The sequence below is a fragment of the Stegastes partitus genome, unplaced genomic scaffold (genome assembly GCF_000690725.1).
Source record: "Stegastes partitus isolate 25-593 unplaced genomic scaffold, Stegastes_partitus-1.0.2 Scaffold1159, whole genome shotgun sequence".
NCBI lineage: Eukaryota > Metazoa > Chordata > Actinopteri > Pomacentridae > Stegastes > Stegastes partitus.
In genome coordinates, this window is record NW_007578890.1 from 133,960 (window position 1) to 150,592 (window position 16,633).

Here is a 16,633-nt window from a genome sequence, read left to right on the forward strand (position 1 = left end):
CCAAAACACAGCTAAAAACACCCAAGAATGGCTCAGAGGAAAACATTGGACTATTCTGAAGTGGCCTTCTATGAGCCCTGATCTAAATCCTATTGAACATCTGTGGAAGGAGCTGAAACATGCTGTCTGGAGAAGGCACCCTTCAATTCTGAGACAACTGGAGCAGTCTGCTCATGAGGAGTGGGCCAGAACACCTGCTGAGAGGTGCAGAAGTCTCATTGACAATTACAGAACGTTTGATTGCAGTGATTGCCTCAAAAGGTTGTGCAACAAAATATTAAGTTAAGGGTACCATCATTTTTGTCCAGGCCTGTTTCATGAGTTTATTTTTTTAAATAATTCTGTTGAACCACAGTTCAAAGGCAATGTCTGATTTTCATTGGTTAATTTTCATAGAATTTTTGTTTATAATTACTTTTGTCAGATTTAAGTTATTTCTGTGACCATTGTGGGTTTTTCTTTCATTAACCGAGGGGTACCAACAATTTTGTCCACGTGTGTATTAAAATGTATACAGAGCTCAGTGGTCCACCTGTTTTTGTCCGTTTTCTCCTTAGGGTGTTGAAAGACCTCTCGGGAGTGACTAATTTAAGGCCTTTAATCCAATTTTAGGTCTCTGGATAGTAAAATCCTTTGGGTATTTTTTCAGAATTTGTGAAGAGCAGAGAAGCACAGCTGGATAAAAGCTCAGTGGTCTACCTTCATCTCCCATCAATGAAAATGTCAGTATTTCCATAAATCGAAGGAGAAGACAAAGCAGCTAATTTACGAAAGTGTGAGTGTTTGAATTGGCAGGCTATCAGTTGTGATGTGTGGAACAGTTGACGCAATTACAGTGACATATTTTGTGTAGCAGCTTTGTGTACAGAAGCAGAAAACTAGTGATATTTGTGTGATCAGAAGAACTCTTGTTCTATTCACACAGCACGGAAAAAGAAGCCTCCAAGCATGAGAGTGTGGAAATTGTTTCATCTTTGCTAATTGAATCATTACAGAACTTATCTGCAGCTGCAGTGTATATACATGTTGAATTACTCTTGCACTAATCCAGCCTTTTATATGAATTGGTACAATGAATCTAAACTGATATAACCCAATTTGGCAACATTCAGTATGTGCAGATGGCAGTTGGAGAAATTAAATGACATGATATTGAGGTTTGCATGGAGTTTTAAGCACCGCTGTAGTAATATTAGCTCATTAGGGTTTTACTCACCATCGAACTTGACCTTGAGAATGTAGTCCCGGTAAAACTTTCGGCCGTTGCCAGGTTTAAGAGCATCACACACCTTGGTGGAGTTGGGGCACAAGGCTTGCCTCATGTTATGTAAGGCAGCAGCCATTGAATAGACAGCATTTATCACAAACATGATCTTGGATTCTGGTTGAAACGGAACCTCAGTGAGTGAGTGTTTCCCACAGCCCAGATCGTGGAGGCTGCACTGGAACTGGTTTTCCCAAAACTCTCTGAACCAGGGATTCCTGGTGTTGTTGTATGGGTGCAGGCCAGTGAAGTATTCATTAAACTGGGGAATTTGATAGGAAGAAAGTTCAATGGTGAACGCCCCATCCGCCACAGCTTCACTCCCCCTCACCACACTCTCCTGCGCTCCCCAGCCATCACTGGCCACCCAGGTGAAGGTGACATTCATGCGGTTGGCAGCCACCAGCAGCTCTCGGGCATCTTCGCTGCGTGTGAACAGGATGACCACCTTGGCATTGGACTTCTGCTGCAGGGAGCGGATCACGTTCTCATAGCTCCAGCGGCTCATGGAGCGGCTCACCTTGGCTGATGTGGCGATGCAAATCTGGCGGGCACGAGCCTCCTGTTGGAAGGCGTCGATGCCAGTCTCGCCATAGTCGCCTTCTGATGCCACTGTTGACACGTATGTCCAGTTGAAGTAACGCAGGATCTCTGCCATAGCCTTGGCCTGGTAGAAGTCGGGGGGCACGGTGCGGGCAAAGTAGTCATAACGGGTCTTGTCACTTAGCTTGGCGCTGGTAGAAGCATAGCTGATCTGAGGGATCTGGAAAAGTCGCAGAAGATTGGCCACCTGGAATAAGAGAAAGACACCAGAAGAACAAGTCAGTGTTACACACCACTATTTTCACCGTAACAGTCCAGCGGACAAAATGCCCCCAAGCTTTTAGTCTTTTTTTTTTTTTTTAAACGGGTGCGAATATTAAGAGGTTAAAGCTACAGCTTTAAAACATACACCTGCCAACTGTGGGAATTGTTAAAACTGCCCATCATTAAATAAATTAGTGAAACTGGCTACACTACATGTTTTTCCCCTGCAGATGCAATTAGTCTCACCCCATTCAGTCTCACATTTCTTCCTAGGATCCCTGCTGGACTCTTCACAACCTAACTCTCTTGCTGACTCAGTGGTGGGATCCTGCATTTAACAGTTGTGGGGATTGCCTGTCTGCCTCGCCATTGATGATGCGAGAACAAACGAAACAAAAAACTTACAGTACAGAGGACTGAGTGGCTAAAGGTGTTACACGCAATGGTTAGAATTTAGTGTACAGCAAAAAGGAACACAGTTGTAGAAAGTTCCTGCTTTGAGAGAAGTAGACACGAAGAGACAAAGAAGAGGGTGAGGGCAGGGACTGCAGACTGAAAGGGAGACAGAGTATCAAAGAATCCTGAAACTTTGCGTTTTCTGTGTAATCGGTGTTGTCAGTGTCGTGACACTGCACGCACTATGCAGAAGCAGCTACTGACTAGCTTTTGCTTCAGGCACTTCTGTGGGAGCCTAAGGGGAGCTGGTGTGATCAGTCAAAAGAATGCCAACCTAAATCTGGTTGACTTTAATGCCGACTCTCACACCAGCACACTCGTGGCACTACATCTTGAATGTCAATAAGTTATTCCTGAGAAAGTCAGAGAGGAAATTCACATTCAGAAACATACACATTGAGTTTAATTCATTGTTCCTATGTTGTCATATTGTTGCTTCAGGGAAAGAGACCTTTTTCAAATTACAGATAGCTCAGAAGAGGGTAACTGCAGCTTTAGTATGGCGGAGCAATAAGGGAAATTTTTATCTTTAATCTTTGTTAGGTGATGTATAATGTCATGTTAAAAAAACCACAAAAAAAACCAAGTAAAAACAAACATAGATCTCTCAAATTGTGTCTACAGATAAAGGTGGCAGACCTTTCCAAAATAAAAATGTAGCTATTTCAATCATTTCATTAACAAAAATATCAATACATGTTATTAGATAGTTTGTAAAAAAAAAAATCTAAGTGCCTTTAAAGCAAGCATTGTCCCCCGTAGCAGAAATGACTTCTTGTGAATGTATAATTCACCAGTTTAGCAGTCTCTGAAAGTTCAGGAAATTTGTGCTCATTCCTCCTGCAAAATTCCTTCAGGTACAAGGTGTTTGATGATTTTCTTGCATTTACTGTCCATTCAAAATCCCCCCACAACATTTTTATTAGAGTCAAATCTGGGCTTTGACAATGCCATTCCATATCCCTCCATTTCTTCTCTTTAGAGTCATTATTGCAAGTGTGCTTGAGATCTTCACCGTGTTCACTTCAGTTCAGTGAAGTTGTATTGATATATTGCCAATTCACAGCACAAGTCATCTCAGGGTACTTCACGTAGTAAAGCCAATACTTTACAATATTGTATTGTTGAAAGGTCCACTTTCAGTTCAACTTTGACTGTCTGATGGATGGCCTTAAATTATACTCAAGCACACTTCGAAATAATGTGGAATTTACAGTTGCATCAATGACTGCAAGCTGCCAAGTCCCATTTCCACAAAATTGCTTTGCAGTTGGTATGAGGTCCATCTCCTGAGCAGCTGTCTGTGGGCTACACTGCCAATAATGTCTACTTTTACTGTTGCCAAACAGCTTTATCTGTCATTTGTCTGTCCAAAGCACTTTATTTCAGAAGACCTGCTATTTGTGTATATGCTCATTGGCAAACTGTAGTTCTGTTGTAATGTTTGTTCTGGACAGAAAAGCTTTTTTGTTGTTTTTGATACGCCTCCTGTGCAGGTTGTATTGTTGTCACCTCTTTCTGATGCCGGGGGGAGTGGTGCAATTGTTCTAATGCAGTAGTTCTGGACACACTGACAGTTTGAATTCTATGCCACTTGCATAATTTTGCTTATACTGAAATTTTAAATAATTTGGAGATCTTTTTATATCCCTTGCCAGATCCAGAGGCATCCACAGCGTTCTTTCTTAAGGCCTCAGAGAGCTCTTTAGATCTTGATGACATCACACACTTCAATAGCAGAGAGAACAGGAGAGCCTAGTTGTCAGATGTTTAAGTAAGATGGGTTCCACCTGTCACTCCTTAAGACGCTTCTAATCATTGCCACCTAATCTGGAACCCTTGATGGACGTGATGGTGTAACAAATGTAGGAGTGTACATCCTTTCTCCATGTGACTGATCTGCTTTTTTATTTATTTAAATTTTCAAAATGTCTACAAAATGACAACTTTATATATCATTTTACATAGTACTGGCTTTATGACTGGGCACTGATTGAAAGAGAATCAAATATTTGGTTGTTCAAATATTTCAAAAAAGCCAACAATTTCCACTAGCTTGCTTTTTCACATGGCTGAATAACTTTTTTGGTTTCTTTTACTTTTTCCTTCCCAGAAAATTTTGTAATCTCTTCTTTTGTGATCTTTACACAGTAAAATTCTTGGCCATTCTACTAATGATGGTATTTCGCCTGTGGGATACCTTATAACATCCCAATTAAAAGGTTCCCTCAAAAATCAAAGTATTTTAAACTCTGACTAAATTTGCAAGCAGAGAGGGAAGAGACCGGTCAAGTCAAATAAGATGGACCAATGCTCCTTTCATTAAAATGTATCTTTACAGAAAAACTACTCTGAGATTTTACGGAAAATCAATGATGATGTGCCCCAGTGAATTTTAATCATGAGATTTTTGTTATTCTGCAGGATCATAGAGAAATGAATATTAAATGAGCCAATGGCAGTGATTTCCAGACCACTAGATTTATTGGATTTAATGAGAGAACATCTTACACAAAAATGAAATGCAGCAGCACAATCAGGGGCAACTGGAGTTTTTTTAATTTATTTTTTTTTCCCACCATCCAAACATACACATACACATAGACATACAGCAGTGATGTTAAACTATTTTACCGGTTTGGTATTAGAACTGGTTCTGACTGTGGTTTAGCAAATGAAAAACCAAATGGAAATCTAGATTGCTGCAACACATGAGTGAGTATTTCAAATCAGTTCAGAGGTCGGTTTCCCCCTGAGAGTTTCAGGTCAGCTGGAAAAGCTCTGATTATGCAGACGGGCTAATAATCACATTTCCACATAAAATCATCCCTCCTCTTAAACCGCCTTGACAGCCTTTCTCAACATGTGGTGAAACAGCTGGCAGCAGTGTGCTCGCTCTCTGAGGAAGAAATCACAGTATGATCTAAAGTGGCAAGTGACACATAAACACTGATTAATCATTTTCACATCAGTCCGTTCTTTATTTAAAACTGCAAAAACAATTTCCATTATAATAACTTGCAATGAGGGTCCTCACTGTAACTCGCCCCTAATTGTATTGCATAATACTTTCATACCAATAGATGCGTAATTTGCGGGTCTGAGGACAGTCTACTTGTCAGATTTAAGTGTTTGACATCAAGTCAACTGAGCTAGTCTTTGCTTTCATCCCCCACAAACACATCATTGTTTGAAGTATATACAGTACACAGGAGAGTTATATACCATTGAAACCAGAAGTTTACATACACTGTATAAAAAGACACATAACCGTTTTTTCTCACTGTCTGACATTAAGTGTGACTAAACTATTCCTGTTTTAGGTCAGTTAGGATTAACAAACTTATTTCTATTTGTTAAATGCCAGAATAATGAGAGAGAGAATGTTTTCAGATAATTTTTTATTACTTTCTTCAAAGTCAGAAGTTTACATACATTTCTTTAGTATTTGGTAACATTGCCTTTAAATGTATGACTTGGGTCAAACGTTTTGGATTTCCTTCCACAAGCTTCTCACAATAGTTTGCTGGAATTCAGGCCCATTCCTCCTGACAGAACTGGTGTAACTGAGTCAGGTTTGTTGCCCACCTTGCTTGCACACATCATTTCAGCTCTGCCCACAAATTGTCTATAGGATTGAGATCAGGGCTTTGTGATGGCCACTCCAAAACACTGACTTTGTTGTCCTTAAGCCTCTTTGTAACTAATTTGGTGGTATACTTGGAGTCATTGTCCATTTGGAAGACCCATTTGGGCCCAAGCTTTAACTTCCTGTCTGATGTCTTGAGATGTTGCTTCAATATTTCCACACAATGTTCTTTCCTCATGATTCCATCTATTCTGTGAAGTGCACCAGTCCCTCCTGCAGCAAAACACCCCCACAACATGATGCTGCTACCCCCATACTTCACAGTTGGGATGGTGTTCTCAGGCTTGCAAGCTCCCCCCTTTTCCTCCAAATGTAACGATGGACATTATGGCCAAACAGTTTAATTTTAGCTTCATCAGACCACAGTACATGTCTCCAAAAATGAACGTCTTTGTCCCTGGGTGCATTTGCAAACTGTAATCTGGCTTCGTTATGTTTCTTTTGGAGTAATGTCTTCTTCCTCTCTGAGTAGCCTTTCAGCCCATGTCAGTACAGGACTCGTTTCACTGTGGATAATGACATATCTTCACAAGGTCTTGTGCTTTTGTTCTGGGGTTGATACGCACATTTCCGCACCAAAACACTTCATCTCTGGGACACAGCACCCATCTCCTTCGCAAGTGGTATGATGGCTGGACATTCTCATGGTGTTTATATCTGTATAATTGTTTGAACAGATGAACCCTCATCCACGCCTTCATTACATCACGCATTGATCACTGCAATAGCATCCTCTTCGGTATCACCACCAGCCTCCTCAATAGACTCCAATACATCCAAAACTCTGCCGCCCGCCTCCTCACCCACACCTGGTCCCGAGACCACATCACCCCTGTTCTTCAAAACCTTCACTGGCTTCCCATCCCATACCGTATCAACTTCAAAATGCTTCTACTCACCCACAAAGCGCTCCATAATCAGGCCCCCTCTTACCTCAAAGACATGCTCCACCCCTAAACCCCTTCACGTACCATCCACTCCGAAAATTCAAACTTCTTGATCGTCCTCAGGACCAAGCACAGGACCTGGGGGGGATAGGGCCTTTTCTGTCGCCGCCCCCACCCTCTGGAACTCTCTCCCACAACATATTCGAGACACCTCAGACCCAGCAATATTCAAATGTAAATAAAAAAACTCATCTGTTCCGCTCCGCTTTTCCCACCTAGGCCTAGGCTCTATCTCGATATTTACCGTTGTTGTTTTTTGTTTTTTTTCCTGCTTGCTGTATTTCTATATTGTCTACCTTTGTATTTGTTGCTTGTTGTTTAATGCTTTTATTGCTTTTTTGCTTTTATCCTGTGAAGCGTCTTTGAGTTCTTGAAAAGCACTATACAAATAAAATGAATTATTATTATTATTATTATTATAACATGGAATCTTCAGGCATCTGGAAATTGTACCCAAGGATGAACCAGACTACTGGAGGTCTACAATTCTCTTTCTCATATATTGACTGCTTTCTTTAGATGTGCCCATGTTGTCACAAAAAGACACAGTGTGTATGCCATAAAATACATCCACAGGTGTGCCTCCAGTTAACTCAAATGTTGTCAATTAACCTATCAAAAGCTTCCAAAGCCATGACTTCATCATCAGGGCTTTCCCAAATAGTTTGAAGACATAGTAATCTTAGTGTATGTAGACTTATGACTTTGAAGAAAGTAACAAGAAATTCTCTAAAAAAAACTTCTCTCTCTCATTATTCTGGTATTTTGCAAATAGAAAATAAAGTTGGTAATCCTAACAGACCTAAAACAGGAAAAGTTTAGTCTGATTTAATATCAGACAGTGAGAAAAAAAAGGATATGTGTCTTTTTTTTTTTTTAAATCTCTCTCATTTTTAACATGACATTGGACAAATTGATGAGAATAGCAGTATGTTTTTGAAAGAAAATGCTTCAAATCTGAATCGTGAAGACATTCTAAATCTACAATCTCCCTGATGTTTCCCACAAAGGAAATCCCTGACTTCAGAGTTCAGCCATAAATATCATCATCATATGACAACTCAACTTCACCTAAAAAAAAAAAAAAGTCTCTTTATGTTGATCTCGCAAGCTCCTTTAGTATGTGTTCAGACAAAAAGATGTTTAAACAGTGTTGCTGTGGTACTGTAGGAGAAAAAAAATGGAGGAACTTGAAGTAGGAATTTCAGTTTGTAAACCAGATATAGCTTTCCATATTAAGAATAACTTGTACTTTTAAAGATACCCTGATAAAATGTTTGCTCATTTTAACCTAAAAATGTGATAAGAAGCAGGCTAATGCACGAGTACAGCTGTAGGAGGTGTGGATAATTTAAAGCCGATAATATTTGCTTGTGGATAATGAGTTGGACAGATACTGACTGAACAGGAGGAGGGTTGAAGTTCATAGCAGTTCAGAAAATTACTGTCATAGACAGTTCATTTTAAGGAGCGTGGACAAATTCCAGCTCCGCTTGGTATGTTTTAATACAAAACCAGTCAGAAAGGCTGAGAGGGCTCCTGCAAGGGAGATACAGAAGGTTCTCGTGGGATTTGAATCCAGGCCAGTAAGACTACATGTGATTCATAAGCTGTGTGTCTTAACTGTCCCTGAGCACTGAGCCTTTTTAGACAAAGAAGGCACAGAACACATGTAGGTGCATTAACATGTGTTTCCTACAAACACCAACGCGACATGATGCATTTATTTTTGTGGAAACGAATAGCAAAATAGACTATTCCCAAGAACACCACAAGATATTATTGTGCATGAACTTACATCTGATGCTTAAAAAAAATACTCTATTACCAATCAATTTACCAATCATACTCATCATAAGCAGTGTGCTGCTGATGGGTCAGTCTTTACAAATTTGTCCAAACCTTGTTCGATTCCTTTCAGTGTTACCGTCATGTAGATTTAATGAAGGGTTGGAATGAACTCACACAGTCAGTCAGTGAGGAATAAGATCATTTTAACAACATTAAAGCTACTTAAGGCAAAACAAACAGGGAAATGTATGCATATAATAATGCATATAGTAGGTCTAGTATTTAATCGGTAATATCAGGAGCCTGGCATTGCTGTACCAATGTGATAATTTTCTCTACACAACTACAAATGTTTTTAAAAATGTATATTATTCATTCATTCTCCTAAAATCGTTCAATGCTCGCGGTAGTGAATGAGTAATTTCTCTACGGGGTATTAAGTCGAGCTCTAATCCACTTACATGTGGCTTATGAAAGGTTGTAAAGTACAGACGTGAAAACTGATACAACAGGCTTATAGGAAATCATTATATAGATGTTTCTGTGGCTTATATAAAAAGCCAGGAGCCTCACATCCGCCAAAGCCTGTTACTGACACATGGTAACATGTGGTAGATTGTAAAGACCATTGGTAGAAATCTAGCATGGAAATACAAAGTCTATGACCGTGACACTGATCGTATACTTCTTTTTAGCCACTTATCATATCCAAAGCGTGTCATTTTGATAGAATTATTTTGCTAAATGGCATGTTGTAATGGGTTCAAAGATAAGATAAGAGAGGACAAGAGACGCTTAAGGAATGAATCACATGAAACCAGAAAATCTGAGCCAAAAGAGGGCCAATGCATAAAGTCAATGTCGACAGGAAATACATTTATCTCCTGCAGTCATTGCTGTTTAGCAATTTGCACTTGGAAGGTGTTGTGTTTTCCTGCCTATAGCTGCAGGTTTCAAGGATGCTGTGAGAACGTGTTAACGGATTTGTTGAATCTCTGTTGCAACATAATTCAGTGCGTGGGCAGAGAAACATAAAGACAAACCTGCATTTGCTTTAATGTCTCTGCTGCTCTGCAACAAATTATTATAATGCTTGTGTATGTGCAGAAACCTTAAGAGTAAAAATTCTAGCTTTTAGTGAAGCCAGGTCTGGAGACAGTACTTGCATGGTGTAATTTTACTATTCTTCTTATTAAAATTCAACCTGCAACATTTATTAATTCAGTAAGTTAAGGTTTGGTTAGTTACACCACACCGATTTACATAGCAGTAATTTCTTTTTCTTAGCTTTAGTATTTTTGTGATGTTTTTTGTTTATTTATATTGTTAACAGTACTAAAAACAAACAACATTGTCAGCATTTTGACTTTTTATTTTTAATTTGACAAAAGGAAGAACAGACGGAGGGTTACAAATACACAATCTCAGCATTCATGTACAGAGCAATACTACCCACTGATAAAGTCCAAAAATGTATTTCCAAACAGTAAGAATCAATGCCTGCATGTAAAAAACAGATCAGATTTTTGACACTTTAGGAAGATTAAACTGCATGCACACATGTACAACCATTCCTTAATTGCCCAAAGGTGTCTAAGGTTTTAGTCGTACTGTACGGCTTACAGTCTCACACATACGGACATAAGGGATCATCCTGCCACAGACAGAACCTTATTTAATTAGGCAAATTAAGAATTGGACCTGTGTGGATTTGTAGTGCAGGGTCTTGTGCTGATCAGATTATTGTGAAAGCGAGTTCCTCCCAAGCAATGGCAGCAAACACTCTTAAAGCACCAGCATGGAGTCAAATAAATCAGACTGCAAGTGTGAAAATACAGCTGTGCAGCACAGCAGAAATAAGCAAAATAAAATCTTGATAGAAGTCCACAAACTTTATATATTCTAAGATATACCCAAGGTATATCCATGTGTTGCCTTTAGAGAGATACAGATGTATAGGATTAACTGGTGTAGTTGCTGAAAATTAAATAGAAATGCATTTCTTTCTGAAAAATATGTGTTGATCTTTTGGAGATTCAGCACATCTCTATCCCATGTCATGCACTGCATCTGTTTTGATTTGTGTCTGCCTAGCACACAGATGCAAGGCATTATGGAGAAAGAAATAAAAACAGAGATGTATGGGAACGTTGAAATAAGGGAATGAGAGAGTGTCCTGGTCCAGGAAATATCAGGCCTACTTTGTAGAGATGTCATGATTTTTTCTACATGAAAAGCCCATCTGTTCATCCCAGAAGACTGTCTCAGTGTGCTTCTACAGCAATAACACTGTATTCCCAAAGCAGCAGTCCTTAGCTCCACTCAGTATCACACATATACGGCCCACTGCAGCACTGTGAAACACTCAGGCGAACACATACATGAGGAGTGGACATGCATGCACACACGGCGCATTCATGGTGTTATCGTTGGAGAATGCGCTGGATCATTATTGCTTTATTTCTTATAATTTAGTTGCTTGGCAACAGCTTTAACAGGGTGGAAATATGAACTGTTAGACACTCAGAGCAAGGATGTTTTTTTGATCAGGTCCTGCCCCCTCATCCTGCTGGATAATATGAATCTCCTTTATGCTGCAGTAGTCTTTCAAAGCCCCCAGAGCAATGCAACCATTCAGAATACGCCACATGTTAACGCTATGTCTGCACTTTCATTCATTTTCAATGTCAGTATCTCAGCTTTGACGTGTACTGGCTTTCATTCATTTAATTCTCTCTTGTCTGGGACTCACGCATTTTCATCTCTTTATGGTCAGTTCAGTTCTCTAACATGACAAACAAGCTGCAGGAAACCCGTTTACTTTAAAAATGTACATACACAACTGACCAAACTGGGGTTCACATGAATTTCTGCCACCTTGTCATTCCTATCTGATATCAGTAAACACTCATTGAGTTTGTGCGATAGACATGATATGTATTTCAATTGCACAAATAGTGGATTCTGCCAAGCCACTGAATAATCCAATCATGTGAATTATTTACGATTTCGGAGCGCGTTCTTTACTTTTATCCATGAATAATGCATTTTCCCTGCATGGCTTTACTGATAACGTTTCATCATTATTGTTCTCTCTGGCATGGATTCTGTCATGTGTGTATCTGTGTTTACATCCTTTGTATGACTCATATATGCTCCAGAGATTGGCACTGTCTACCTGCAGATGAAGACAGTTCTATAAATAGGGCTGTTTGTGGGTGACAGAGAAAAAAAAAAAGACAGATTCTTGAGCTCGTTGAAAGTTGTGACTGTGTCTTCTCCTGTCTCATTTATCACTTAAAATGACCACATTTCAGACAGCCCGCTAAAAAATTCCAATTAATTCACGAGGATGCCATTACACAGAAAGAGCTTTCATCTAAATACCCTAAAACAAGTTACATCTCTGCTTTCAGAGAGTGATTTTGGTGTGCTGTTCAGAAAGATCACAGTGTTTTGTTTTTTTTTTTTTTCCCGCTGTTTGCAGATGGGTTCCAGAAATTTCCTCTATCTGTGTTTCATGCCAGAGAATAGTTCTTTTTGTAAGCATTTGAGTATTTGACATTCCAGAGGTGTTGCTCTTCTAATGCGCCCTGGTGATTATGATGTTTTGCCTGGGGATGCTCTCTTAACAGTGAGTCATATTTAGCAGCACAGACTGCTGTCAGGGTAACAAAAGTGGAGTCCCATCCATGTATTAATCAGAAGCCAGCCCTGAGGCTAGATGTTCCTGGACTTTAATTGTAGAATATAATACAGCTCTGATTAACCCACACATTTAGGACACTACGGGGTAATAAGGCTAATGTCTCCCGCTTTGAAAGCCAGAAAAATTAATCCTAGTTGACACCGGATGTGGACGGACAAAACGCTTTGGTGGTAATTTATGCTGAAAGTATTTTTGCCTTTACACATGCAGTGATCCGACTGAATATCTACTGGGTAAACACGCATCTTGTCAGAGCTCCACCTCTTCACACATGAATAAAGAGGCCGAACATAGTGAACATGTCATCACTAGGTCAGTACTCACCTTGCACTGATGACCCGCTGTTTGGATAAACCACAGGGAAAATGTTCAAGGCTAAATACCTGAATCACATAAATATTTCTACATGTATATTCAGTCAGACTGTCCAGATGGCATCACAGACTTCCCTCTAACTGTTTAAGATACAGGCTTTGTTGTGAAACGCCATATGATGCCATGTGATTCACTCCATCCTTTTCCCTCCACGATCATATCTGCCCATCACTGTCTCACTGTTTCTGTGAAACATGATCTTTCGTTCGATCCCTCTACATCCTCTGTGTGCACGCACACCTCTGCCAAACCACCAGACAGCCCGGCTGCAACCACAGATGGGGAAGACAGGACCTAGCCTGCGAGAGCGTCATAGAACTTCGCCTCCACACTTAACTCAATCTGTGCCCATGTAACGCCAGCATGGCTAGGCCTGCAGCCAGATCCACCCCCATATCTGCGATTGTCACACCACAACACCAGCAGCACAGCAACACGCTTCTTCATTGTGACAGATTTAGACAGCACTCAGCGTTCCCACCACCTGTCAGCTCGCCATGTTCCACCATGTCGCCATGGCGATAAGGGTCTTTAAACTAATATCGTTGCTTGTCCTGTAACGGCCTCGCCTTTGGGGTGAAATACACACATCTGTATTAAGCACCTACCGTTCACACTGAAGGGCAGGCATTGCAACCTTTCACACAGCCAGGCTGGTTCACTCAAAGGTCTGACTGGCTATAGATTATGCACAAGGCGGGCGGTTACAACAGACACAAACATTATGTGCAGATGGTATCCAGTGGCAGCACAGAAATGCCACGTTGCCTCATGTCCCAAATACATATCTTTGTGTAATAACATTGTCCCAGAAAATAACAGGACAGAAGAACGTCTAAACAGATACACCTCATCTTGTTTTCAAAGGGCACATCTCACACAGCAAATCTTTAAAACATTAGGAGCACTAGATGTTATCATCTGGACACAGATCATGTTAAAAGGTACGCAAGTGGTGTAGGTAATGACCAAATTTACAACCATAATTAGATGCTCACCAACCAGCCAGGAGAAAGAGCACAAGCTAGCACACCTCATGACCGAGCTTCATTACAAAATAGAGTTATTCACTGTGAGAAAGGGAACTGTGTCCTGTGGTGTTCTCCTACTGATGAGGAGGACTCAGTGAGAAGCTAAAGCACACCTCAGACCCCGGGCTTGTAATAGCACGTCCATAAATTACCACAAGACAAGGGCACTCTCTAAGGAGCCCCAGATGCAGGGTTTTGCTAAAATTACAGCTCGTTTATCAAATCCTTTATTTCCAAACTGTCCTTTTCACCAGGATTCCCTTTATAGATGCTCTGAATTCTCTTCTTACATCATTTCCCAGGAGCGCTCCAGGAGCTCTACCTGTACAATGCATCACTGTGCTGTACTGTACATTTGGCATTGTGTTTTGTCACGTCTACAGTAAACAGATGTTTGCAGAATGCCAGTATGATCAGTGAATGTTAAATCCACCCCTCTTTAAATCGTAGAATTTTCTCATTTCAGTGAAATTAGATGGTTTATCACTGCTTCCCTATTCAGGACTTTCATGTTGCCACACATAGAAGGTCTTTCGGGGTCCACTGGACCTTAAGAAAGAATATGTGCAAAATAATTGTTGGTATTCATTATAGACTTTTATACTATGTTAAATAGATTTTCCAATAAGTTGCAATATTTTTGGTTCCAAATGCATGACAAATGTCCCTCTTTTTATATTTAAAAAAAAAACAATACCTGTCACCTAAACTAAATGGCCTGGGGTTCAAAAGACCACAAAAGTCCTGAATAGGGTTAAAAGTATATACAACATATGAGCAGGGTTTTCATGTGTCCGTGACAGGCAGTGAAGCACCAATTCACTATGATTCATTTATTGTTGGCATGTCAGAGCTGACATATCAACTTCTGGCCACTGTTGACTACAAATCATGACTAAAAAAGCATGCATGGGTGCCGCCGCCAGCTTAATGTCCTGACGTACCCACTGGGGAAAGCTGCTAACAGCAGACTGCCATTGGCAGGGGCTCCTACAGAGTCGATGCTTTATCAGTGATTTGAATCCAATTATTATTTCTGGATGGGTAAAAGTGTGTTTCCTCTTCGAACAAGCAGATTTGTGGAACATGAGGCGGCGTATCTGATGTGAGGTGAACCGTAGTCTTCAGCCGAGACAGCAGACTTGGTCCTCTGACTGGCTAAGATTGAGTTAATGCTTTAAGGCATGCATATTTGTGGATATTTACAAATATCAGTTCCATGGGACACACTGCCTCTTTTCACGATGACTTGTAGTTAGATTGATGTGGCAGTCATATTACAGCTGAAGATTTGGAGACCCAATTAGCAGGGCTTTCATTGCATCAGCTTGAGTGAGCCGAAAGGAGCACTGCTGCTGAGAGTAATCATGCCGTCACTAGTCATCCTGTCAGCCTGTCCTGAGCGCAACATCTGTAGCATGTCTGCCTCTGACAGGACCGCTGCTGAAGTGTGAATTACTGGGAAAGAGAAAGAGATCCTCTAAATTAGATCAGCCAAGCATATGGGCGTACAGGTAAACAGATCCTCCTTGCGGAACCGATACTCATTAAGTCCCCGTGTTAACATCTCACAAGGGGTAATTGCACATGGTACTTAAGTCTAAATGGACAGTTATATGACGATCCATCACATTCACTCTCGTGCTTGCGCTCCTTCCTCTCTCCGGCTCTCTGTCAAGCCCACAGTAGCTGCTGACAGTAAAATACACCTTTTGTAATTGCACTGTCTGACAAAATTAGCATAGCATTTGGCCAACTCATTTAATCGCATAAAACAAAGATGGTTTTCAGCAGCAAATTGAAAATTAATTATTCTATTATAGATGCAAAGTGGAAGGCCCACACTTGATGTGTTTTCATGAATTCCTACCTGAATAGAGACATCGCTGTAGGAGCCTCCTATGACCCCAGAGATAGCCAGAGGGACGTCGTCGTGGATGGCGTACGAGCCGTCAGGGCACGTGTACTCGCTGTCGTCCACTTTGGTGAGGGAGGCCCTGACGAACTCTAGAGACTGCTCCAGAGCATAAGTGTCCTTAGAGCATGTGTCCAGTATATGAGCTCCCAGTCTGATCCCAGGAAGGATACGCTCGTCCTTGTTGATTTCATCTAATGCCAGCAGCATGGCCTCCAGTCTCTGGATCCCTCTCTGAGCATTGATCTTCCCGCAGTCCTCTGCCCCCTCGCCCTTCTGGTGGACAGGGAACAGACCACCAATCATCAAATCTCCGTCCAGTGTGATCTCCCTCTTGGAGTCAGTGTTGTAACCCACCACAGGCAAACCCTGGGGTGCCTGGGCAAAGAGAGACACACATAAGCACAGCAGGCTGAGGTGGGACAGCCAGAGGGGTCGGGGCACAGGGCGCACCCCCAACACAGGGGATTTCCCCAATGACATATCCCTGGGCAAAGCAAGGTCACCGTCCTGCCTTTGGTTTCTGGTCGGCGTCTGGTCAGCTTTTTGATGACGGTAGCACTGAAGAAAAGAACAGAAAGGCGCAGCAGCACCACCAGATCTCAAAGCAGCAGTGTTTTTATTCTGACAGAGGCCATTTACAGCATCATTGCCATCCTCGCTGTCCTTCTCTTCGGAGTGTTTGTAGA

General features: G+C 41.0%; 1 protein-coding gene across 1 annotated transcript in view; it reads right to left on the minus strand.

Annotated features, from left to right (window-relative positions):
- Positions 1-16,427, minus strand: part of grm2a (glutamate receptor, metabotropic 2a) — a 24,785-nt gene extending 8,358 nt beyond the window's left edge. Inside the window, exons 1-2 of the mRNA XM_008296876.1 lie at positions 15,900-16,427; positions 1,217-2,054 (exon numbers count right to left, since the gene is read on the minus strand). Of these exons, the coding sequence (XP_008295098.1) occupies positions 1,217-2,054; positions 15,900-16,427 (1,366 nt within the window). The remainder of the gene's footprint in view (positions 1-1,216; positions 2,055-15,899) is intronic.
- Positions 16,428-16,633: the final 206 nt, after the last annotated feature.